The 27,517-nt window shown below is 38.0% G+C and overlaps 1 protein-coding gene across 1 annotated transcript in view; it reads left to right on the forward strand.

The window, feature by feature from the left end:
• The window catches only part of LOC135089206 (E3 ubiquitin-protein ligase HECTD1-like), a 109,133-nt gene that overhangs the window by 77,950 nt on the left and 3,666 nt on the right, over positions 1-27,517 (forward strand). Inside the window, 30 exon segments of the mRNA XM_063984599.1 lie at positions 614-832; positions 1,028-1,157; positions 2,154-2,302; positions 3,407-3,797; positions 4,103-4,314; positions 4,671-4,892; positions 5,406-5,699; positions 6,177-6,408; positions 6,519-6,655; positions 7,407-7,613; positions 8,053-8,175; positions 8,425-8,676; positions 8,996-9,226; positions 9,406-9,596; positions 9,845-10,097; positions 10,610-10,723; positions 10,832-11,014; positions 11,696-11,810; positions 12,484-12,701; positions 14,123-14,257; positions 14,547-14,699; positions 14,941-15,742; positions 23,227-23,423; positions 23,671-23,820; positions 24,449-24,569; positions 24,877-25,117; positions 25,859-26,082; positions 26,512-26,597; positions 26,720-26,853; positions 27,146-27,299. Coding sequence (XP_063840669.1) covers positions 614-832; positions 1,028-1,157; positions 2,154-2,302; positions 3,407-3,797; positions 4,103-4,314; positions 4,671-4,892; positions 5,406-5,699; positions 6,177-6,408; positions 6,519-6,655; positions 7,407-7,613; positions 8,053-8,175; positions 8,425-8,676; positions 8,996-9,226; positions 9,406-9,596; positions 9,845-10,097; positions 10,610-10,723; positions 10,832-11,014; positions 11,696-11,810; positions 12,484-12,701; positions 14,123-14,257; positions 14,547-14,699; positions 14,941-15,742; positions 23,227-23,423; positions 23,671-23,820; positions 24,449-24,569; positions 24,877-25,117; positions 25,859-26,082; positions 26,512-26,597; positions 26,720-26,853; positions 27,146-27,299 — 6,270 coding nt within the window.

A 27,517-nucleotide genomic window follows, 5' to 3' on the forward strand; every position in this document is an offset into this window, starting at 1 on the left:
TGGTTAACAGATATATAAACCAACAAATAGATCAACACAACACTTGCCAGACCCAGAATAAAATGCGTAGTGTCATTGTTTCTGATTTCTTCTCATGCTATTTTAATGAACTTAATTGTAATTCTTTTTACTCTTAAAAAAATAATTGAATCACAAGTCATGCGTAGCATAGACTCATTCCATGTTCGGGTTTGGTGGTACTATTCTGAATGATCTTCTTTGTTTAAAAGCAAAGGTCATACTGGTCATACTGACAGGCTATAAGACATGAACTGAGTGACTGAATTCTTGTATTACATGCACTATATGAGTAGTGCATTCTTGGTGCAATGAAGTGGTCTTTATCATGTAGATTTCATTCACATAATTTAAGGAGAAAAGTTCCTTAGTGTCTAGGGCTACCACAGAGTCCATATATTAAGACAAATTTTAATAAAATTATATTCCATTTTTTATGTACTGAAATTAGATTAGAAGTGTTATCTCTTTCTGACTTTCTCCTTCCCTATTGGTGCTCATTTTCATTTTAACAATCCATGCCATTGCCATTGTTGTGACTGAAAACCTGTGACTTGCTTGATGTACTAATGCATTTTTATAATGGTTTTTGCAGGTCCTGGAGCTTATCTGCACCCGGGAGGCTGGGGCCGTGTTTGAAGCAGGAGGTCTCAATTGTGTGTTGTCCTTCATTAGGGACAATGGTCACTTGGTGCACAAGGACACCCTGCATTCTGCCATGCATCTTGTGTCTCGACTTTGTGGCAAGATGGAGCCTGCTGACTCAGGTCTGGCTCCATGTGTGGAGTCCCTTTCTACCCTGCTCAGGCACGAGGTATGTCTTGACACCTGTTTTCAATCATTTTAATGTTTTAATGGAAATTGTACACTACATGTTTCTGGAAGATACAATTTAGAAAGTAATTCTTCAGTACCTGTGCATATACATTTCAGGATGGTTACATTTCCCTTAAGATATTATGTGCTCCTATTTTTTCTTTTTACACCCACACTGTCCCATGCTTTTCAGGACCAGCATGTCGCTGATGGAGCACTGCGTTGCTTTGCCAGCCTGGCAGATCGCTTCACTCGTAGAGCACAGGACCCAGCGCCCCTGGCCCAGCACTGCCTGGTTACCCACCTGCTGGCTCGCCTTGCAGGTGAGTCTTCACGTGACTGGGCAGGAAATTGCTCTTTACTCTAATTTTAGTGTGGTCAGCTGCTGTTCATGGTTTCCTGTTGCTTTCCTTCTTGCATGCTCACTGCAGAAATATCAGGCAGCCATAAGAAGGAAGTAGAGAAAATACAAAATATTCTAACTTTTCATCATGTTATTTTGTCTAGTCACAAAGTAAGTTCCTTTTCTAACCTTACTTGGGTTGTTTCATATGGTGTATTTTATATAATGTATCTGCATGTCATTTGGAACAATGAGTATCCAAAGAAATTTAAAATGAACATTTTCATTATTATGAGTGCTGAAGGGAATGAGGTAATTGGCTATTTTGTAAGTTATTTTCAGTTGCTTCCTTTTATCCTTGAATGCTGTTAGTGAAAATTATTGTGCTTGTAGGAATGGGAACAATACTTGCCAACTGTGTTTTTTGTTACCAGAAAATAGTAGAATAGTAAAGTTATATCCACCATCAGTTCAATTTATCCCCACAGTAAAACCCAAAAATAAAGAAATGCATATTGATGCAAACAAAAAAATATATGCATTAAGAGCTAACTAGATGAAAGCTTAGTATTAGGACAAGTTGATCAAAAAAGCTACCATTCAGGATCATTTAAACTGTTGCTTAATTTTGAGCCTCCTGCTCATATTTCTCCCCAACATAAAGTCATAAACTTCATTTCCTGTGCTGTCACCCCACCACCAAAGAAAAATTTGCCCAAACATAGTAGTAGTTATATATAAGAATTCATTCTAGCATTTGACATACAACTGTCTTCTACAGTCCATTATTTGTATAAGTTCATTAATGCTGTTATAAAAAGGACTGTAATAGTTTTGTTGGAAAAGTGTTTTTGTTTTAGGAAAAGGTCACACCAGTGAAGCTGGATCTTCCATTTATATCAGAAACATTATTTGTATTTCAGCATTGTAACAGCTGCTGTAACAGCCAAGTAACAAATTTTCCTTGTTGATGCAGGTGCAGCACCTCAGCCTGCTCCAGGTGCTGCTGCTGCAGCTCCAGGGGCCCCAGCAGCCACCCCAGAAAACTCTAAGCAGTCTGCCTCTGTCTCAACTGTGATCTCTCTACTCTCCACGCTGTGCCGTGGCTCCCCAAGTATTACCCATGTAAGTGTCAAGCTTGTCACTGTGAGGAGAGTTTATCAGTTCACACATCATCATCCTTAGCATTTCATTTTGCTATTAATATTGGTAGTATTTCTCAAGTTTGGAAAATAAAGAAAGAAAGGAAAGCATAAAAAAAAAGGAAGTAAAATGTTCTAAGCATCCATTTATACAGGGTGTAACACAAGTTTCTGTGGATGTTGCTACAAGTGAAACTACGGGCTAATTTAAGTTGAGAATATTGTATGCACATTTGCATTTTGAGGTGTTGTTTAGTAGTTATACAAAATTCAAGTGTGGCAGGGCGACAGATACAATAGCAGGACTGTTTGTGGTTACCCACCTGGCTCAGCCATTGCATCTACCTCCAGGCTACACTTGAATTTAACACCATGGCTAAATAATGCCTTAAAATGCATGTATGCATTTTTTGCTTAGATTAACCTTTACTTTCACCTCTGACAATATCTGCAGAAACTCGTGTTACACCCTGTATTAGAGCTTGAGGCTTCTTTGAAACATGGCTCCCCCAACATATTGTGAACTTTAGGAGTGAAGGGATATTTGTAGAATGGCATCATGAAATAAGAGGGACATAGTAAAGTGGATGTTAAAGGCAAACTTCTAAATATATTTGGGAAGGAAAGAAGGCATGTAAATTAGTGAAGAATAATGCAGGTCTGTGTTATTGTGAGAACAATAAAATGGCCATCTGAAATTAATGGAGTAAGGCATGGTGGCATAAATTAATTATATATACATGGTGTATCCGTGAGATATGTAGAAGGTTGCCCTCTTGTACTGGGAATGTCAGCCTTGTATTTAGATAGAGGTAAATCTTTTGTGTTTTAAAAGCAGCTTAATTTATTCCATTTTCATCTTATTATTGTATGTTCTTGACTTCACTCAATGCTTTCTTACAAATTTTGTCATATTGTGCTGTTGTATTTACATCCTTCCATGAATTAGGTCTAGGTCATAAAACATCATTCTGTCTTTCACATGAATTGTTCATTTCAACCTTGCTAAAGAATTGATACAAGTCAACAATACTTAAAGTGCAGAATATGAGGCATTGAAATATATATTCATGTTTCCTTTTTTTAGAATTTGTTGAGGTCTGAGCTGCCAGATGCCATAGAGAAGGCACTGCAGGGGGATGAGCGCTGCGTGCTGGACACCATGCGCCTTGTAGACCTGCTGCTGGTGCTGCTTTTTGAGGGACGGAAAGCTCTGCCCAAGTCAGGGATGAGTGCTGTGGCTGGCAGACTTCCAGGGCTGAGGAGGATGGACAGTCCAGGAGAGAAGACTCATCGTCAACTCATTGATTGCATCAGAAGTAAAGACACAGATGCCCTCATAGATGCCATTGACAGTGGGGGGATTGAAGTCAATTTCATGGATGATGTGGGCCAGACACTCCTCAACTGGGCCTCTGCATTTGGTACCCAGGAAATGGTGGAGTTCCTTTGTGAAAGAGGAGCGGATGTCAACAAAGGTCAGCATTAATTCAGGTTCTCATTTTGCTTCTCATTTTGCCTTTACAACTTTTTCCCCACTTTAAAGTATTTCTCACAAGAAATGGTTTCACTTTGCTGGTTGTTACAGGTTGTAAGTCTTGAAAAAGGTAAAATACTGAAGACCACCTTATAAAGGATAACTAAAGATTAGTTGATCACAGAACACTGATGTATATTAGAAAATTTGTTTAAAACAAAATTTGTTTAAACATTCATTCTGTTTTCACTATTTAAGGAGTATTTTTACAGTTTTCATAAGATACAAATATTACATTATTTTCAGGACAAAGATCCTCCTCACTCCATTATGCTGCTTGTTTTGGCCGACCCCAAATTGCCAAAGTTCTGCTGCGGCATGGTGCTAACCCTGACCTGAGGGATGAGGATGGCAAGACTCCCTTAGACAAGGCACGGGAGAGGAATGATGAAGGGCACAGGGAGGTGGCAGCCATTCTACAGAGCCCTGCTGAGTGGCTTGTTGTGTCCGAGAATAAAGTAATAATCATTGCCCTCTTTACTTGTGCACTCTTGTCTCTGTCTGTGTTTCTAGGGAAGCCTGTTTCTTAGAACGTATTGAGGTGGTTAGTCATCACAGAAGATTCTTACTCTTGTCTTTTCATTTGATTTTTCCACAATATATCCATTGCACTTTCCTGCTATCTCTTTGCCCTTTATGTATAACTACTGTTTCACTCCATCACAGGTGAAAGGGACCCATCTGCTTTACTCACATTTTTTTTTTGTTCACTTATTCTTTTTATTTTTATGTGATAATTAATTTTATGCAAGATTTCTGTAATATTTGCCATTTTGCCAATGTGTTTCAATAATCTCTCTTTATGTCTGCACAGGAAGGAAAGAAGACAACTGAGGAAGGCAGCACACCAAACACAGATGATACAGAGGTTGGGGAGCCCCGAGGAGATGTGGAAATGGCTCCTGTGTACTTGAGTCGCTTGCTACCAGTTTTCTGTCACACCTTCCAAGCCACCATGGTCCACACAGTACGCAAGGCTTCCCTCAGCATACTGCGAAAGATGGTGCATTACATCCCTGCCCCACTTCTCCATCAGGTAGGCCTCACTCATGACCAGTTGTTTTAAGGAGTGCTTAAGAAAAGACAATTGCAAAAAGAACAGAACAGATTTCTAGTATTTCCCCACATTTTGAGAATCTACAATTAAGATTTATTGAATTTTTTTTCTAACAAATATAGTTTGCTTTATTGTCTCTAGCTATATTTATATCCTCATTTTTTTGTATTCTTGCATACTGTATTTTGTAACCTAATCAAGAATGCATTATCATCATAAATGCCATTTTTTTTTTTTTAGCGACATTCACACATTTTATATCATTATATCATCTTATATTGTCACAGACATCATGGATGTGAGTAATGCCAGATACATAGACAAGAAAGTTAAGTTTGATGGATTACATTAATCTAAAGTTTATTATGTGCTGATACAATATCCAACAAAGTTTTCACTTGTGGTGACATTGAAAAGTTGTTGAAGTACTTACGTCAGTAGTGAACTAAAAAAGAATGTAAAAAATTTTAAGCTTGTGATTTTGACCCTCAGGTGTGTGGTGGTGATGATACAGCTATTACCACCACTACAAATGCCACCACCACTGCCAACAATTTGTTGGGCTCACAGCTGGTGGAAGTTATTGCCTTAGTCCTTGGTAATGAAGAGGATGAAGATGGTCATTTAGTGGCTCTGCAGATGGTGGATGACCTCTTGAGTAAGGCTGCACCCTTGCTGCTGGAACACTGTGCCCGGCTGGGGGTCATCAGCAAGGTGGGGACGTTGGCTGGTCCATCAGACCCACCCATAGAAGAGTACACCACTATAAAAGGAAAAGATGAACAGGTAATAATAGAAATGCCACTGCTGCAGTATTTCTTGGTATTATATCTTCTCTGGCTGTAGGCTGTAGAGTCTGGGAATTGCCATTAAGTTCCTTATTCATGGAATAGGTGAGAAAATCTTTATATTCCCTTTAGACTGTGAAGAGTAACTAATAAATATTATAACAAAGGCAAATGTTTGAGACCTCTTCCTGCCACTAATTTGTACTTGATTTGAAAGAAAAGTTGTAAAATGTTACTAAGATAATGCAGAGAGATGCATCCATGATTATGTAAGATGATTGTCTGTCTGCGGTCTTTATTTCTTATTCTAAAGATTTTTGCTTCTTTTTTCATTGTCCTGTTACATGTAGGAAAGGAAATTAGGGTAAATTTGATGAAGATAAATACTTTTCTTTTCATGCAATTTTAGCTTGGCTTTAGTGTAGTTGATACCTTTATGTATAATTATCCTTATATGAACCTGATAATTTTGCAGCAGGATGGTGATGACCCTGGTATGGAAGATGCAAAGGAGGTTGTCCCTGGCAAAGCCTACCACTGGCGGGACTGGTGTGTGGCACGGGGCCGAGACTGTCTGTACATTTGGAGTGATGCTGCTGCCCTGGAGCTGTCCAACGGGTCCAACGGCTGGTTCCGCTTCATCCTGGACGGCAAACTAGCAACCATGTATTCTTCAGGCAGCCCAGAGGGGGGATCAGAAAGCACAGGTAATGCATAGTTTGCATCATTGAGTCTACCAAGCAGCAGTTGCTGTGTGTGTTGTGTGTTAATGACTTAGATGTCTTGCATTATTCTTACTGTGCTTTTCAACAAACAGAAAACCGAAGTGAATTCCTTGAGAAACTGCAAAGAGCCAAGTCTGCTGTGAGGCCTGGCAGTCCTAGTCAGCCTGTCCTCTCAGCACCAGGACCAGCACGGCTAGTCATTGGAAATTGGTCACTTCAGTGCAAAAAGGTATTTATGCTGAAATAATGAAATTAATGTTATTTTATGATTAATTTTTTTATGATGATCATTACAAATTTTGTAAGGAGTCTGAAATTATTATAAGATACAACTAAAGGACAAATACTGACTAACTTCAACTGTTATGCTTCAGCTACATCAGTATGTAGTAAATCATTAATAATAATAATAATAGTAATAATAATAATAATAATAATAATAATAATAATAATAATAATAATAATAATAAAAATATAGAGTTGGCTTAAAATCTTCAGCCATTGGCTGAAAATTTACATTAGAAATTATATGAAGAAAAATTAAAGGAATGAGACATCATGGTGCTTGAAAGATCAATGAATGTGTGTGTGTGTGTGTGTGTGTGTGTGTGTGTGTGTGTGTGTGTGTGTGTAATTAACACATTGATGCAGGATGAAATGTGTTGCACAGACAGTTCTTGTGTGTTTACTTATACCTTCAAGATGTTAAGAAAAACATTATAAAGGATGAGTCTACCAACTTGTGACAGCATTCATATTGGTAACTTTTGATCAGTAGTGAAGATGGATACAGCTGTTTTAGAGAATTGTGGTCTAATTTGTAACCTGTATCAGTTGCTGAGTATCACCTGTATTGAAGATCTGATAACCTTGTAGTAAAATACTGTCAAAATAAATTCCATTTTGTATTGATTTCATACAGTATCAATACTTTTTTTAGTCTATTATACTAAATTCTTCATTTATTGGCTTGTACGCAGGAAGGTGAACTTCACATCCATAATTCTGATGGCCAGCAGCAAGCAACTATTCTACGGGAAGATCTGCCTGGGTTCATTTTTGAAAGTAACCGCAACACCAAGCACTCCTTCACTGCTGAGACCTCCCTTGGGCCTGAGTTCCATGCTGGATGGACAGGCCGGCGAGGAAAGAGGTTCAGGTCAAAAGTTGAAGCCATGAAACAGAAGGTACTATAACCCATGATGGTAGTTAATGGCATAGTAACTACACTGTTCAGATTACAAATGAAATTTGATAATGCACAGCTTAACATGGAAAAATGAGAAGGGAGCATAGTGGATTAAGGTATAGACCCTAATTGAAATTTTGTTGACAAAAAAAGTGGATATGGGCAGGACACATCATTTAGCTAGATGTATGGGAGAGATGAGATAATAATTTTTGCTGGAATGCCTTGGGATAAGTGAAAAGCTGACAGCAAGAGTGGAGAAGGATAGGGAAGCATTTGTCCTGTTACAAAAGCACAGATGCTACTAGTGTTAATCTTCATTTGCACGAAAGAAAAAATATTGATATTAACGTCCATCAATCGTTGATACGTTACCTTTTATCATGCATGTGATTAGTGCTTTTTTCTTTACATTTTGTTTATTCCTTATTTTTCAGGTGAAGGGTTTAGCTCAAGACATATATGAAAAATATTTCAAGGCTGCACAGACACAACCTCGTGGAGTTGTTGCAAAGTTGGGCAACATTGTGGCACAGATTGAGAGAGCATGCCAAAAACAGGTAATATATGAAGAACATCTGATTACATCTATAGTAAATGGGAATATGTATTGCAACCATAGTGTTTGTCTTCACAGTACCCTGATTGTTGGAAGCATGTTTCTGATCCTGAATTATTGGGTAAATGATACTGAGGATTGAGTTGAGTAATTAGAATAAAGATAATTGTTTTGTGATTTGGTTGTGTGTGATTTCCCACCTTTATGAATTAGGGCATTGGATTTTATTGAAGAATACAATATCCCACAGACAAGTAACAAAGGAAGCAGTGAGTGGTCTGAAATCTTGCGCACAGCTGTGGAGGACTTGGTGACCATCTTGCATGAAGAGAGCACTGTGTCAGCTTATGAGTTGCACTCATCAGGATTGGTACAAGCACTGCTCACTCTGCTCAGCCCAGACACCACCCACCACTTCCATGACGATAACAGACAGGTGTCTCAGAGGAGGGTCAATAAAATGATCAAGCAACGGCGTAATGTCTTCAAAAGCTGCTTCATGGTAAGGATTCTCGTGATTTCTGCTTAAGCAGATTTAGTGTATATTTTCAGAAGCCATCACCTTAGATTCTCTCTCTCTCTCTCTCTCTCTCTCTCTCTCTCTCTCTCTCTCTCTCTCTCTCTCTCTCTCTCTCTCTCTCTCTCTCTCTCTCTCTCTCTCTCTCTCTCTCTCTCTCTCTCTCTCTCTCTCTCTCTCTCTCTCTCTCTCCCATACCAGTTTCCTTTTGCTTCAGAGAAAAGCATTTTGTTTTTAACTTTTCAAATATAGTGAACAAAATGTTTATCCTTCCTACAACACAAATATTTTGTGTGATTATCAGGACAAAGTAGATGAAGAAACAGCCTCCACCAGCACGTCTGTCACTCCTGGTACTCAGCTGGTTCGTAAGCTGGTCTCAGTACTAGAGGGTGCTGAGAAGCTCCCACTCTACATATATGACATCCCAGGAGCAGGTTCAGGTCTGCAGGTTCTCAGCAGACGTCTTCGTTTTAGGCTGGAAAGGGCCCCAGGGGAGAGTTCCCTTATTGATAGAAATGGAAGGACATTAAAGGTGAATATGATTGTAGTTTATGGTGTGTAAGCATGTAAATTTAGAATATTGAATGACATTCATCATACTTGAAGTAGTGCTTATTGGAAGTGAGCTGTTCAGTCTCTCAGTGGATTATTTTTTGTATCTGGAGGATATAGTTTTTGCTCAATTATCATGTTATTTTGTAATGTTGCCAGATGGAGCCACTTGCCACAGTGGAGCAGCTGGAGCGGTACCTCCTCAAGATGGTGGCCAAGCAGTGGTATGACTTTGACCGCTCTTCATTTGTCTTTGTGAGGAAGTTGAAAGAAGGGCAAAAGTTGACCTTCAAGAACAGCAGAGAGTTTGATGAGAATGGAATCATCTATTGGATAGGGACAAATGCCAAGTAAGTAGTTATAAATGTTGTTTGTGAATAATGTTTGGGACACCTCACCCATGGTTTTGATTGATCACTTACAGCAGAATATTTGGCTAATCATTATTGTTATTTTTTCTTCCTTTTTCACCAAACAGTTGACATCATCTGATATCTTTTCCTTCTTTTATTTAATTTTCTGAGGATTGGTAATATTTTGTTTTTAGTTGTGCTTTTTATTTTTCTACTTGTGTAAGAAAATAATATTTGTGTTTCAGGACTGCATATGAATGGGTGAATCCAGCTTCTGTTGGACTAGTTGTAGTTACATCCAGTGAAGGCCGCAACCTTCCCTACGGCCGCTTGGAAGACATTCTGAGCAGAGATGCTTCCGCCCTCAATTGTCACACTAATGATGACAAGCGAGCATGGTTTGCCATCGACCTTGGAATCTGGTTCCTTCCATCTGCATACACCCTTAGGCATGCACGAGGCTATGGCAGATCAGCTCTTAGAAACTGGTTGTTCCAAGTAAGTGTAGAACCTATATTTTTTTTAATGTAAGACAGTAGTAAGATACAGTTTGATGCTAGTTTATATCATGCCATGCAGCAGACTTCATATTTCACAGCTTATTTCACAACCAGTATGAGGTCCAGGCTTGGAAAAAACACCAAAAGTTCTAAAAGTGGTAATCTTACATAATATAGAGTATGCATGCATTTTTTTTACATAAATTGAAGTTATTTTTGAGCTGGAAAGATTGAGGTGAGTATCATTATAACCAGAAGTTGTGAAAAGAATTAAAAGCCTGAAAATTAGGGAATTTATATATGAAAATATATCTTTCATAACTTTCATGTCATATATTTTTATCAGAGTTATGAATATGGGCAATACAGGTAATTAGATACCCTGAATGAAAAAGTTGTTATTAAAGAAAAATATCTTTGAAATTTTATTTATTTACTTATTTATTTATTTATTTATATATATTTATTTATTTATTTATTTATTTATTTATTTTATTTTTTTTCAATTAGGTGTCAAAGGATGGTGTAAGCTGGACCACCTTGTACACCCATGTGGATGACTGTTCACTCAATGAGCCAGGCAGCACCCACACATGGAGCATTCAGCCTCCTCCTGAAGAAAAGGTGAGTCCAGTAACTCATAGATTTGACAGCTTCATACAGTTCATTTATAGAAACAGTCTTCTCAAACAACAAAGTATGGCATTGCATTAATGCTCAAACTTTCTTCAGACTGGTTGGAGACATGTGCGTATCCAGCAGACTGGCAAGAATGCCTCTGGCCAGACCCACTACTTGTCATTGTCAGGCCTGGAGCTGTATGGCATAGTTACTGGTGTCTGTGAGGATCTAGGCAGAGCAGCAAAAGAGGCAGAAGCAAATTTGAGAAGACAGAGGCGTCTTGTGAAGTCACAGGTGAGACGTTTCAGTTGAAATCTGGATCATTGTTTTGTATTTGCAAGCTATGTGGCTCACAGTTGTTCACTGTGTTGTTGGTCATTTGAATGAAAGTAAATGAAATCTATGAAAATATCTTAGAAAAATGTGCCTAAAACTTTTTCAGTTTGTCCACAGCTAAGACTGTGAAATGAAGTCTCTAAATATCTTAGAAAAATGTGCCTAAAACTTTTTCAGTTTGTCCACAGCTAAGATTGTGAAATGAAGTCTGTAAATATCTTAGAAAAATGTGCCTAAAACTTTTTCAGTTTGTCCACAGCTAAGATTGTGAAATGAAGTCTGAATCTCAACATACTAAGTTATGCTTCTTTTAGGAGTGTATAGAAAGAAGTTGGAAGCTGTTGCTGGCATTCCAGGAAGCAGAAAACAAGCACAGCCATGTGCAGAAGAAATATTTACTAATCAGCAAACCGTGGTGGACTGGTGTTTATGCTTAATTACTTATTTATTTCTTTTCTAGGATTTGCTTTATCTCATCTGTCAAGGGAAAATGTGATGCTGTATTAAACCTTTTTCTGTCTTTTAGACTAAATTGATTTCAATGATTTCTCTTCTTTGTCAGTCTAGTTTCTTCCTCTTATAATTTCTTGTAATTAGGTGGTACAGAATGAGTTTCTTACAAGCTGCCTTTTCTGGCAGATGGTAAAGTACATGGTGGTGGGGGCACGGGTGGTACGAGGCCTGGATTGGAAGTGGAGAGACCAAGATGGCAACCCTCCCAGCGAGGGCACTATTACTGGGGAGCTGCACAATGGTATTTGACTTTGGTTTCATAAGATTAAGAATATGTAAGTAAGAATGAAGAAGGAAGATACGTAGAATAGGGCTTGCAATAGCTGCTCCTTTACCAGAAAAATAGTCTCCACCAGGGATGGTTCAATCTGGTAAGCCACATAGATGTCTTGAATAACAAATCATAATTGAATGAATGGCAAAGCTCAGGAATATTTAGAAGTATTTTATAATAATTGGTAATCACCTTTTAATATCTCTTCTTTAATAAGTTTTCTTGCAGGTTGAATTAATATAAGCCGACCTTAGGTTGGGAAGGGGGAGAATTAGCTCGTGATCTGGGTTTTAATTCTTTTCTCCTATAAAATAAAGAGGTCCCTTTTGACTTCACAGACTTTGACCAGCAGTACTTCCATTACTGAAAACGTTTCTTATCTGGAATAGGTAATATTTGGTCAATAAGACCACTACTGCACTAATCATCCAACTGGTCTGTGACCAAAGAATAAGGTTTGATACTTTCAGAACAGTGCTCAGTTGTTTTCAGACAGTACGTTTTCAATATGAAAATTTCATAATTCCTTTTATTTTCCTTTTATCAATGATACTAATTCTTTTGCATATTCTCTGTATTCATTATTTGAGGATACTTGTTAGGAATATAATTTCATATTTGCTAACCTTTTTTTCTGGAGGCTGGATTGATGTGACATGGGACCATGGAGCCTCCAATAGCTATCGAATGGGAGCCGAGGGGAAGTATGACTTGAAACTGGCACCAGGCTATGATCCAGAGTCCCCTCAGGTAGCAAGTGTCACTAGCACAGGCACTAGTTCCACTAGCAACACAGCTGCCTCCTCTGCACCTCAGTCCTCAGTCACCACTATATCCACCACTGTCAGATCTACTAAGGTGAGCATGTCATTGTGGTTGAATGGTGAATTATATGCTAAAGGCTCACCAGTTGTACATAGAGAGAGAGAGAGAGAGAGAGAGAGAGAGAGAGAGAGAGAGAGAGTAGTTCTTATAAGAAAACTTGGGGTAGTGAAAGTTGCACAGGTAAATAGCTGATAAATGTATGACATTATGGTCTTTCAGTTGTTAATCTAAATAGGTAATAGATGAATCTGGATTGCACATGTATGTGACAGTGTGTGGCTATGTTCAGTGGATAATTATGACACTTATTTTCATTTTTCTTACTCAAAAATTCTTGTTTAAGCTATGCTACTAATGATGGAGGTGGAATTTTTCAAGGTATGAATGTTGTATTCAAAATATAAAACAGCAATATTACACTGAACCCATAGTAAACCATCAGTTTGCTGATTCTGAATTGGGAATGAAAATGGTGCATAAGCAGAGCCAAAAAGTTTGCATGGCATTATTTAAGCAATGCTATAATAGTTGTAAGGATGTTTTGTGAAGAAAATAGTCAGGAGAGATTGTTGTTAATGACATAAGCCTGAGGAAAGCTGTGTGTCCACCCATGATGAGAATACAATATTTTTAGTTGACATGTTAAAAAGCATTGCACAGACACATTTAACTACATATTTTTGGTCCTCATCCCTTTTTTTCTCTGCTTAGATTTCTTTCTCTTGACTGCTGCTAACTCAATTGACCATGGCATGCTTTTGAATCAAGGAAGGAATAGTCTTCTGTTGACATGTATAACCCACTTCTCAAACAAAATCGTAGTCATGGTTGTAGTGTTGTTGTGAATCTGTCGCTCAGTCTGTCTTTAAGGTTTAGGAGGGGAATAGCTTTTTTGCTGCTGTGAAATTCTTGGCTGTTTAATTTTATTCATGTATTTATTTATTTGTTTATTTGTTTGTTTATTTATTTATTTTTATAGATATGCTTATTTATTTTATTTATCTATCTACCTATCTATCTATCTATCTATCTATCTATGTAGATGACTGGGATCTTATTCTTACTGGCAATTATATACTTATGTCTTCTCTTTCTTTTCACCAACTACCATGAGCTAAAAGATAGTCATCACTATAGTTAGCATAGTCAAGAGCAAGTAAAAAATCTAGTTAAAGCAAAAAAGTATCAGATAACTAAAGATGTGTACACATCATTCAACAGGCAAGATACTGGTGAGCCACATGGGAAGTTGATGTGCCACTGGACAGCCCTTGATATTGTAGACTTTCCATATGTATCCTTCATAGTAGAAAATTAACCCTCTGGCCTTAAGCCAGAATTAGTCTTATCCTAAATTCTCAAAATTATTTTGGTTAATTAAATAATTTATACAGTAAAACCATGGAAATATAATGATTTTCGGGTTCATTTTAGCCCATTTTGCTCCATTTCAGTGTTTACCCCAGCTGCACGTGGCTGGTCAACTGACTAATGCAGAAAGTGAGAGACTGCTGAGACAAGGGCGTGGCCCACCAACTTGCTATCGGACAAACCTTCAGTATTGTGGACTATTGTCTGATGTATCAAGGGTCAGTCTGAGATTTTTTTGGCATGTAAGAGGAAATGACATTCTCTTGAAATTCTTAAAACAAAGGCATTCTTTCATCTGTTCATTTTGGTTTTGCTGAAAGAGAAAATTATAAATTCCTGTTTTATGATTGGCATTTTCAGGAATTTGGGTGGAAGAGAGCCCTTGACATGCCAAATTATTTGGGATTCAGTGTATTTATTGTGTTTTCAACATAGTATAAGGCAACATTAGTAGTTTCCAAAATATTGTGTATCATATGTTAAATCATTTGAATATGTATCATGTAGGTTGTGAGCACAGATGTGACACAGGGAACCAGCGTGCTGACCAGCCGTAAGTGCAGCTCCACACCCTCACTACCTCAAGCTACAACAGAAATTCACAAACACTCAGTTGCAGCCTCAGAACAAGCAGCATCAGATGATAATCTTACTGCCAAAGTAAGTTACTTGTAATGATTTGGAGATTTTTAACAAGTGTATATTAATCTGAATTTCCAATTATTTGAACATTTTTCCTTTTTTATCCTATTTGCCCTTGGGGACATTTTTGGGTCCAGGAAATTTGATCCTCCAACTGGGTGTTTGATGTACTTATTACATATTGGTGTTAACATAGGCAGTGGGTTTGTCTCCACCATTTGAATGTTTTGCATCTATGATTTCTTTTTTATATTTACAGGCTGCTGAGACTGTAGCTGAAAATGTATTGAGTGTGGCCAGCGCTGAGGCTCTGCTGAGTGTTGAGAGCAGTGGGCGAGACAAAGGGTCTGAATTAGCATCTCTAGTACAATCCCTCAGCCTAAATGAACGTGATCTCACAACAGATTTCTCCGATGCTATGTCCTCCTTGGAGTCTGTGCTCAATACCTCTGAAATCAAATCTGGTACGGGTGATATGAGTGAGGCTTTGACTGTGATGGAGGTGGGATTGCATCCAGTGGCAGACACCAAATCAGGGTCTGTGGGCCAAGTTGGGAATGTTCCAGCTGTGACTGTAAATGAAGAAAAGTTTGGTGATATCAGCAGTATAGGGATAAGTGGCAGTGTGAGCAGCAGCAGCAGTATTGGGGGCCTCACCAGCAGCAGCAGGAAGCGTTGTGGGGGTGTAGTGATGGGTGAGGGTAAAAGGGACTGCACTGGCCGCTCCACCATGTCCTCACAGCCCATGAGTGTTAGTGTGCCCAACCTGACCAGTGCTGACTCTGAGCCATTGACACACAGTCTACTGGAGACCTTTGCTCAGGTGGCCAGGAGACGGGGGGGGTCAGCTACCATGCCCACGGCCTCTGGGGTGTGTGGTACAGGGGGGATGGCTCCCCATGCTCCTAATGTGCCTGCTAGTGTCAGTAATGTACGCACAGGGCTGGGTCAACTGATAGGTGGGCCACCCCCAAGCCTGGCCCACCCAGTGTTCTCGCCCTCCACCCACTCCATGTCCAGTCTGGTCCGTCTGGCCCTCTCCTCACACTTCCACCTTCCAGGTTAGCTCGAGTGTACACTTCTCCAACATCCTGGGGGCTCAGAGTGGGAGCAGTCAAGCTTGGTGATGCTCTAAAGTTACATTTAGAGGATTACCAAGAAATACTGTATAGGATTTGAGTATTAGAGTAGTATGCTTCTGTTAAATCAGCCAGAGGAAATACTAGTCTGGTACTCATTCCTCACACCTAGGAATACCTTGGCACAGAAAGATGTCAGTATTTCATGTGTGGCATCATTTTTCATCTTTCCTACAAAATATTGACTTTTAATCGTGTTTTGTAGGACAGTTAATGGCATCGTGTTGATGCCACACAGAAATATGGCATAAAAATGAAAGACACACATCCTAACCTTTTGCAGCACTTAACCTAAATAAATAAAAAAAATTCTAGAACACTGCATATTTATGCACTTTAACTATCATTTCTTAACTCACCAATACGGTTCAGTGTTTGGCTTAAGGTTGAGGTAACAAGGGTCTCTGTAGCCAATCCATCTGCTGGGTTATGCTAATGCTTATTTGCTTGTACCTCCTTATACATTTTTCATATAAAAGGACACATCAGGTGGGTTTTTACCAATACTGCATACCTTTTTTTTTCCCTTTGAATGGTGGAATGCTGCCAGTTTTATATTCATTAAATCTTGTGACAGTTTCAAGACATTTCTGTCATCACATCACTACATTGCAGTATGGATGAGCAACAGGCTGTATTTTTATCTTCTCAATTCTATTCAATTACATGTATGTTGCTTATCATTGCAATAATTATGATGAAACTGTAATATGTCAAGAACTTTGCCAGTTGGACCTCAGCCTTGTGATCATCTTGCTATGTAGTGTTTTAAAAGTTAAGGGTTAAGCTAAAAGAATATGTTAAGTGATATGCATGTTAAGTCTGAATAGGTGAAATAAAGCTTTATTTTCCATCTCCAGGTGCTACTAGGTGGTTACACACACACACACACACACACACACACACACACACACACACACACACACACACACACACACACACACACACACACACACACACACACACACACACACACACACACACACACACACACAGAACAGGCTGGGAGGATGGGGTCATTACTTAAGAACAATGAAAAAATTAGTCAGAGAGATGTCATACTGTATGTGCATCATAACACTGACATTCAGTATCCCAGCATGAATTGTGACAGTTTCATGTCATGGTGCTATACATTATCAGTATCATGGAATGGCATTCACTATCCCGGCATGAATTGTGACAGTTTCATGTCGTGGTGCTATACATTATCAGTATCATGGGATGGTGTTCAGTATCCCCACATGAACTGTGACAGTTTCATGTCATGGTGCTATACATTATCAGTGTGATGGGAGTCTGAGGCATTCAGATTTAAAAGCAGTTTAAACGATAAGACATGACATCCTTACAAACTGAATTATCCATTCCTTGCCTATCCCATATTTTCTCATATCTCCACACACACACACACACACACACACACACACACACACACACACACACACACACACACACACACACACACAGTACCACATCATATGATCAATTTGGTCTAAGTGTGCTTCACTACCAGTGTTGCCATGGTTGCCTGACAGTAATCTAATTAAGAAGTCCTGCTCCCTGCTTCTTCCCCTTTTTTTTTTTACAGGGCAGATGGTAGGTAGTCTCTCTCTCTCTCTCTCTCTCTCTCTCTCTCTCTCTCTCTCTCTCTCTCTCTCTCTCTCTCTCTCTCTCTCTCTCTCTCTCTCTCTCTCTCATTTGGTCCAGCAATTTTTGAAGGCTTAACACTTTAACATAGTTATTATTATATCAGTATTCTTGGAAATCATCTTAGCACAAGGCTAATTGATAATATGCTTGAAAAAAAATTAGTGAAAACGACAAGTGCACCCATCACCTGTCATACCAAAAAGGAAGATAGAGAGCAGGGGGCCGGTCTTAGCATACAGTATAAATTCTCTTCACAACTCATGTCCTCTCCAATCTTCTCAAGCGATCATACTATCTTTGTTTTCCTAACACCAGATTTATGAGCATTAGATCTCATCAGTATTATGTCTTATATGTGCCATAAATGTTGCATAGAGCATTGATTCATTTTTGCCTTCTCTTTCACTTTCCCTTGCTCACACTTGGAAAGGTTTTTCAGTGTTGCTTGAATGATTTAGTGGACAGTTACTTGGACTTGATGTCATCAGTTTATGGACTTCATCTTTGCCATTACTACTTAGGAGAATAACTGGGACATTATGACACACACACACACACACACACACACACACACACACACACACACACACACACACACACACACACACACACACACACACACACACACACACACACACACACACACACACACACACACACACTGATTTGCATGTTCCACATGACAAGATGCATCAAGGTTATGTTGCATGTATTTGTTGGATTTTGGGTATTTGGAAAACCGTGAAATCTGAGAATTGGTTATTAAGAACGTATTGTTTTAATTGTTGCACTGCATTGCCCTGTCATGTGATAACACTAAATCCACTTCATGATATTATCCAACCTATGGCTTGGAAAGAAGATTGATTTAACCGAATACTAATTATTAATGTAATTGATTGTTTGCTTGTATATTACTGACTTATGATAGTTTCATTATCATAATGGCAATCATCAAATTGAACATGAGTTTGTGACTTGGTCACTTACTTTTGGAAAAGTAAACTGATGACAGGGCACACCAATAGATAAGAATATCCATCACACCTAGATTTTTTTTTCTGGAATTGTGTTTATGGAGTATACCATTAGCTCAAGTTGGCATTTGATTTCATTAATGACTAGTGGTCATTGAAGACAATTCTGATTGAGAAGCATAGGAGTGATTCTGTTATATAACTTCAAGTTGAGGATGAAGAGAGGAAGAATTAGTACAAGTGAACTGCAGGCCAAATGATATGAGGTTAGAGGAGGAAATATTTATATAGTGACCCAGTTCAGAAAAAAATAGCTGTGAAAATACTTGTCAGAAAAAAAATAAAAGAGAGAGAGAGAGAGAGAGAGAGATAGGAGGAAGTTATTTAGAGGTTGAAGGAACTACATATTTCGAGATTAGTTCCGATTGCTTTCTTCAACAAAGACCAAGAATGATCAGGTCAGAGTCGTACATAACTACTTCAAGGGATTGGACAAGCCTGCAATAGTCAGATTTCTATTACATTTTCTTGTCATAAAAATTGTGAGTTGATTAACATATGAAGAAAACCTAACAAATTATAAAAAAGGTTATTGTGGATTACTCTGTATTCTTTGATTGTTTATTTACACTAGTAGGCAAAAAGAAAAATAATCATGCAAGCTAGATCAATTCTCATGATAGCATCAAGAGTACATAGGAAACATTAATGAAAATTGCAAAATAGACCGTGAGACAGTTACATGGCCAGAAATTTGCTGCATGCTTGAAGCTGGAACTGCGTTTGACATTGTACTACTCAGAAATGGTCACCTGAATGGTAGATGTAGCACACTGCTTTGACTAACACTCTTGCTGTCCTCACCTGTAATGGACGGTGTTCTGACAGTATGTTGTGGTGGTGGGCGTAGCGACTTATCACGAACAAGTCTTGCAGGCATTCTGTTATTCATCTTAAAGAGTTCATTTTATCTGGCAAATGAGTCTTTTATTCATCTTATTTTTTCTTACATTGCCTTTTCACGTAGAAAGTACTTTGTTTTAATAAATTTTTGGGTTTAGTGACCACACATGAATTTTTTTATCTTTTGGCTTACAAGACTTGAGGGGTAAGTACAACATTGCCTTGTGGTCATAATCTAACCAACAACAGACTGGGACTTTTTTTTTGTTTTCCTTTTTTTTTTAATTTATTTATTTATTTTTTCCTTAGATGCATACTCTGTTTTGACTAAGTAACGTTCATCACACACAGCAGAGGCCATGAAATACCTTAGTTTTGTTTGGGCAAACATAATGACATAAACACAGGCCTCCTTAAAAGACGTGACAAATATTACAGTGCGTTGAATGATACATTGGTCACTACGGGCCACTACCACTCATGCTGTGAAGGTTGGTGATAAAGGAGTCGTGTTATCTTAGATGATCCTAGCATACTCTGTAGTGCTAGGAAACATTTCACTCGTAGCTGTTAATGGTTTACAACAAAAATAGTATTGATTCTGAACAAAGTCAGAGGAGAATATTCTTTGTTTTGTATGTTTTAAAGAGTTTTATAAATAGTTATCTCACAAAATTTCAAGAAGCATGCTTAACCAACACACAATTCTATGGTAGAATAAGAGTATTTAAACTCTTAGCACAGCTCATAGCATAGTTTCCTCATTGTGACTTGTGAAGTATAAAGAAACTTTTCGTTTAGCTCTCAAAAGATAAACTTTAATTAATCAATTGATTTATTTTAGAAATTTGTTTATTTCTATTTATTTATATATTTATTTTTTGGGTAGGATCTATTTAATATAAGTATTTTCTTAGGAGCAAAGGAAAAAGTAACTCATTTTTTATGGGGAAGCAGGCCGAGGGTATTATTGAAGGATGATAGAGGACAATAGTTATCTGTAGCTGCTGGCAGGACAGAGGCTGTGGCATTGTTGTGTATCTGCATGAGAACTAAACTGTTCTTGTGATTTTAACTAGGAGGTTGTAGCTCTCCAAATCATTAGGTAATTATCTGGCTGTAGGAATTTATTTATGGTTCTTTTTCCAGAGTCTTGTACTTCTTTATTATTGAAAAGTGATGTTAAAGGAATGAATTTAGACATGTATTGTAGGTTATGAGTTACTTAACTTTTCCTGATTTTTTTTTTATTTTCTATTTATTTATCTATTTTTTTTATTAATGTATATACGTACATGTTATGATTCATCAATTTTTATTTTATTTTATTTTTTTTAATGTAAAACAGACTATTTTCAATTTTCAGGTTGTAATTCCTTTGCATTTTAGCCCCCTAAGTATTTTATCAGTTACAAGGTTATTGCTGAGTATCTTTGTTTTCCTATGTGTATGTTTTTTCCTATAATCTCTCTCTCTCTCTCTCTCCATCATAGACCAGATTCCAGCTTACTTTTTTTCTTCTTATTATTATTTTTTTTATTAGCTAACTAAACTTTCCAGTTGTATGGAGTTAGTGCCTTAGTACTCAGGTACTTTAAACACCATTGCTTTGTGCTCCCTGAGTTTTGTTTATCTATTTATTTATTTTTTTTTTATTTTTTTTTATTTATTTTTTTCCAATAGACTTGGTGCTTTTAATTTGAAATATAAAAATGTCACACAACTTCTCCTTGACTGCAACAATAATATGCACACTCATGTAGCTTGATAGATTGGTTTCAAGCAACTAGAGGTGGATAATGGGATCCATCCATCAAAAAGAGAAGTCTGTGACAGAATAAACATTAATGTTCATCATGTGAAGAACATGAGACTTGCATATAAAGTTCAGAGGCAACATGTAACAAACTAAACTTTTATAAGGTTCCCATATTTATGGATTTCTCCTGGTGCATAGATGAATGAATATGATGGAAATACAAAAGAATTAAGTGGGATTGTGAAATGTAATATTTGACATGGTTGCTATTGCCAATGGATAGATTGTTTTCAGTAACATATTACTCATTAGAAAATCACTGGTAAGATTAGAATTTTACTCTTTCTTTTTAGATGGTTGTTTTCTTCTATCCGAAATTCCAAAATCCGAAAGTTAATGGGGTCACAACATGTTACAAATGGAAAATTCCACAAAGTGTTGGGAAGGTTTACATTGGAGGGGGGTAAAAAAAAATTGTAAACATGACAGCATGCCCATAGACCAAAGCTCCATTGCTCAATTTCCTGCCATGGAAGGTATCAAAAAGTGTCAAATTATCATCCATAGCAACTCTGTCAGACACGGTAGGAGGAGATGTCTCCCATGCTCCCCTGCTCGTTTCCCACTTGCCACACCCTTCTCATTTCATTGCTAACATTTAATACTTCTTACATTATAATGGGTCCTGAGAAGCTTAACAATGAAGAAAAGTGTGTTGTGATAGTATTTATTTGAGAGTGGCTCAGTAATTGTCAGACTGAAAGGAAGATAGGAAGATCAGATGCAGCCGTCACATGGGTGATGAAAGCTTCACTAGTGCTTGCAACACCTGTCACTCCCTGTTGCCTTGCAGCTCACAAGCCTCTTCTGACTGAGAGAAAGTGAGCACAGCAACTCAGCTTTTACAAGGCATACATAGTATTAGTATTAGTATTAGTCATAGTAGTAGTCTGTTCCTTTATGTCTTCTCTTTTTTGCCCAGAGCCTTTCTTTTTCTCATCAGTGACAGCTCTTCCCAGTGCCAGTGCATCCTTCCCCACTCATGTCATGGCTGTCTCTGACCTTCCTATCTTCCTTCCAGTCTCACAATTACCAAGCCACTCTTGAAGGCCATCAAAACACTCTTCTCTTCATTGTTAAGCTTGCTAGGACCCATTATAATATAAAGAGAATTAAATGTGAGTGATGAAATGGGAAGATAGTGGCAAGGGGGAAACGGGCAGGGGAGCACAGGAGAGACAACTCCCTCCACTGTGCCTTACTAGGAGCTCTAGTTTCTCACTTGCAGCTCACAAGCCTCTTCTGACTGAGAGAAAGTGAGCACAGCAATGCGGCTTTTACAAGGCATACATTGTATCAACTTATTTATTCCTGTATGTCTTCTCTTAAACTGACTATTAAAAAAACTGACCATAGCATCCTCAGGCATGTGAATTGTTATGTGTGACAATTTGCCACTGTTTGATACCTTCCATGGTTGTAAATCGAGCATCCAAGCTTTACTCTGTGGGGATGCTGTCATGTTTATATTACATCAATATTTTTTTGTGGCCATAATAAAATTACATTCAGGGTATATGTACAGGCTGTATTATGAAATGTAAATGGATATTGTGTTTTAGATTTGGATGCCATCCCCAAGCTGTTCCATTTTATAAATTCAGATAAAAATATTCCAAAATCCACCATACTTTCAGTCCCAGGAATTTCGAATAAAGGATTCTCAGCTGTAGTAACTCTATCCTATTTAATGGTCATTGCGCTATGCCATGAAAGGGAAGACATAAGGCATTACTTCATTCAGTACACATTGATTTCATGTGACTTTCTCATCTCATTAATTTTTATTGTATTTCTTACTTATTTGAAACAGAGGGTTGGCAGTCCAGGTCAGAAGAGTAGTAAGGAGTAGTGCTTTGTATTTTGTACCAGCTTTTGATTTTTTATTTTGGTGTGTGTGTGTGTGTCTGTTTGTGTGTGTTTGTGTGTACTTAAGGGGAGACTAGAGGTTTGTGTAAAGTGTCTTGAATCTTTGGTGATTTTGAACATAGGTAATTAGAGTGAATATCATAGTTCCTCCAATCTAAGGTGTAGATGTTATATTTGGTGTGCAGGGCCAGGTCCATTGAGTACAGCCCAGAGCTACCCAACCCTCACCTCAGGCACCACCTCCACCACTTCCACCACAGCTACAGGAGTTGCTGCCACCTCCACACCCAATCAACCCTCCACCAACCTCTCCTCCTTCCCTCATGGCCTCACTATGAGTCTCACCTCTACATCAAGTGACTCGGAGCAAGTCAGCCTTGAGGTGAGTTACAGAAGCAAGGATTTTTTAATCAGTCTTTAATAAGTGTGACCTGTTTTCTTGTACAGGGATAATATTACACAATCTCCAAAGATAACATGTGTGCAGTGCCTGTCAAGAGAGAAAAGGATTCTCTGTAACTGATTGGAAAAACAAAGAAAACTGGTGCCTTATATTGGAACTCCTCTCCTAATTTCTCATGTGCAGTTCTTAAATATATATTTTAGATTACTGTGATGATGGTTTGCAGGATTTCCTGGAGAGTTGTCGGGCAAGCACTTTGCTGGCTGAGTTGACTGATGATGAGCTTCCTGATCCAGATGAAGATGAAAATGATGATGATGACAATGATGAAGATGATGAAGATTATGAGGAGGAGGAGGAATGTTATGAAGTAACAGTAAGAATGCACTTGAATATCATAATGACTGAAAATTGCATTATACTTTCAATGCTTTTGACCTAATGTTGTGCTAAATCTTCCTTAATACACTAAGTTCTTGTATATAGCAGGCTCAGATCTAAAGAATTTGTATTTTATGCCTGTCCTGATTCAGCTATGACCTTTCATGTAAGATGTACATTTTACATCACTACATATATTATGACTTAAATGAACTCCACGTACTTACATAATCAGTGAAAATAGGATCAAAGTAGAGATTCATTCCAGTATTTTAGGTAACCTATTGTGATTTATTTATTTATATTTTTTTCATTTGTTTATGAATTTGCATCTTGTGAATTTTCCATGTAATGAATTATTTTGTTTTATTATTATTATTATTATTATTATTATTATTATTATTATTATTATTATTATTATTATTATTTATTTTTATTTTTTTTATTATTATCTATTACCTGTTGGATGGATGAGCTTACTGTAGAGTGTTTCTAATAATGGAGAAAATATGGGTTGTTGATGAGGAGCATAATGTTCTTGTAGCCTGATGAGCACAAATGTAATGAAGATTACTTATTATTGTGTAATTATGCAGTTCTATATATCTGCTGTGTATTTACAGCAGGTTCGAAATGGGAAGAGGAGAGGCTGGGATGATGACTTTGTTATAAAACGGCAGTTCCCAGCATTGATTCCAGCATTTGACCCTCGACCCGGCCGTACTAATGTTAACCAAACTCAAGGTAGGTTAATCACCATCACATACAATTAGGCCAGTGACCTCAGTATTCTGTTATGAAAGAGAGTTGATATAATTTGTTTCTAGAAAAACAAAAACAGATTCTCATACATGCATGTATTATTGCATCTTGTAGGATGCAAGATGAGTTTTGGTCAAATACTCATTAAATGTTTGATAAACAGGTAATCATGAGGAAAAGTCTGAAATGCACAATTTAGTGATTTCCTGTATTGCAGTTTTACAGTAAGATATAGATTTACATTTTATTCAGACCTTATGATAACTGAACTATAATTTTTGTTGGGTAGATCTTGAGATTCCAGCACCAGGAAGTGAAGACCAGTTGTGTGACACGCCCAGTGAGGTGGTGAGCGGGCCACGCCTCACTCTCACCCTCCGTGGTCCCAACTTGCCCGGCATCCCTGATGTAGATGTTCCAATAACTGACAAGAACTCCACTATCTTCACTGCCGTCCAGACTTTAGTCCATGCTGCAAACTTTCCCTCCCGACAAGAGAGACTTCGGCGCATTTGGGAACCAACTTATACGTGAGTTTTGTTGGAATTTTTATTCATTTATTCATTTATTTATTTATTTATTTATTTATTTATTTATTTATTCATTTTTCTTTTTTTTATTATGTGTGTGTGTGTGTGTGTGTGTGTGTGTGTGTGTGTGTGATACTAATTGAGCTGTATTTTTCAAATAGATCAGTCAGCAAAGGATTAGCAATTTTGATGAAACTATCAAACATTTTTGTATTTGCATCCATTGCTTTTATGCTTTAATCTTACACACCTCAAGTACTTAACAATGGCTGTAAATGGAAGACAGGAGAGAGAGAGAGAGAGAGAGAGAGAGAGAGAGAGAGAGAGAGAGAGAGAGAGAGAGAGAGAGAGAGAGAGAGAGAGAGAGAGAGCACATGCTCATATATACAGAAGAGGAGAATTGCTGGCCTTCTGCTGAAGTGAAGCCATAGCCCAGCTTTGCTTCATGCCTGTTTTGCAATGTTTTTCTAATATTTTCAATGTACAATGGATCTCTCTCTCTCTCTCTCTCTCTCTCTCTCTCTCTCTCTCTCTCTCTCTCTCTCTCTCTCTCTCTCTCTCTCTCTCTCTCTCTCTCTCTCTCTCTCTCTCTCTCTCTCTCTCATCTCATTGGCATTTTTGTATTATTGACAAGCCCTCACATTCTATCATATCTTGACTCATAGTTATTCTTCATCTGTACTCATTCATGAAAATTAAATCATTTACTGACTACTGCATTAAAATATTAAATTTTCCTAGGTTAATATATGGAGAAGCCCGAGAAGATGAAGGTAGTGAAGGGGAGTCTCCGGGAGTACAGCTTCTCAACAGGCGCAATTCTCGGACCAACATCTTGACTGAAGCTGGTGGTGGCCCTGCTCAGGCTCCAGCCACATTTACCACTGGAGACCCCTCAGTGGAGGATGTACTGCAGCTGCTCCGTCAGCTGTACATCCTGGCACATGAGGATAAAGCATTGCAAGGTAATATCATATGTAATATGTAGTACATTGTTTTTATTGTTTTTGTAGCAGAGAAGAGGTTGTAAATGAAACCAGAATACCATATTGATCAGCACAGTCCTGAATGACATAAGGATGTAGTGACTGCACCATTCACCATGAGATGCGTCCATACAGTGGAAAGGCATTGAATAGAGCAATCAGCCTTAGGGAGGAGACCTTAATAGTCTTCATTGGCAGCTCAGTTAAGAAAAGATCATCTTAAAATCAAACCAACTCAGAAAATTATGTTTAACTAAGATAGAGACTGAGCAATGCCAAACTGTCATAAGGGAATACATTGGCATCACAAATATTAAGAAACAGGCAACACAATAAAAAGTAAACAAATCACTCTAAATGTTCCTCATACTTTGCATTTTGTATAAACTGGTATTTGTTTGGTTTCAGACAAATCAGTTCAAGCTGTGGATGCATTTGGTGTTCGAAGAGAAGAATTTGAATCAAAGAAGATTGGAAATAAACTTGTCCAGCAGGTTTGTATACATTCTTATAATACTGCTGAGTGTCAGCTTAAAAAGTTAAAGGGAAGTGAGTGGAAAATTTCTTACAAAATGATATTTGAAGAAAAATAAACTTTTGGCATCTTGATGAACAGGTTGGTGAAGCTGTGGTGCTGGCTTGTGGTGCACTGCCTTCCTGGTGTGAAGACCTCACCTATGCCACACCCATGCTCTTCCCATTTGACACCAGACATCTTTACTTCAACTGTACAGCATTTGGTCCTGAAAGGTAAAATAGCTAACTTGGAGGTGTTTTTATCAAATGTGCTATTTATACAAGCAAATTGTTAGATGGTTATAATGTCTTGAACACAGGGAAGCTTGACCATAAATTCTTGAATATCTTAGCTCATACATATTCAAGTACAGGCAATAAGCTGTGGGTTATACGTACAAAATGTTATTTACACATGAAAAATTACTAAGGCCGACCTACATATACATGAAACCTGCTTTGTACAAGAATAGATAATTCACATGCTGATAACTTTTTTTCAAGTAGGGTGTAATATTTGTTTCAGATCATTAGTGTGGTTGCAAAGCCAGCGGGATGCAAGTGTGGAGCGCCGGGGGGGCCTGAGGCGGGATGATCCTCATGAGTACCGTGTTGGTCGCCTTAAACATGAGCGGGTGACTGTTCCCCGTGGCCCAGACCTCCTCCAGTGGGCACAACAGGTAGGTCATTTTGGCTGCTGAGCTCCTTTTGACCAATACAGTTAAACTTTGCCTTGGGTGTATGTAGTTGATATAAATTTCTTTATTTTCTAAGTCATAGGAATTTTAAGTATATGTGTACTTCCTGTCTGTTATGAAATTTCAGGGATCCTAAATGAGTCACTAAACATAGATGTTCAAATATTAAGGGATCATCTCTCATAAAAGATGATGTGATG

Source organism: Scylla paramamosain, chromosome 1 (assembly GCF_035594125.1).
Source record: "Scylla paramamosain isolate STU-SP2022 chromosome 1, ASM3559412v1, whole genome shotgun sequence".
NCBI classification, from domain to species: Eukaryota; Metazoa; Arthropoda; class Malacostraca; order Decapoda; family Portunidae; genus Scylla; species Scylla paramamosain.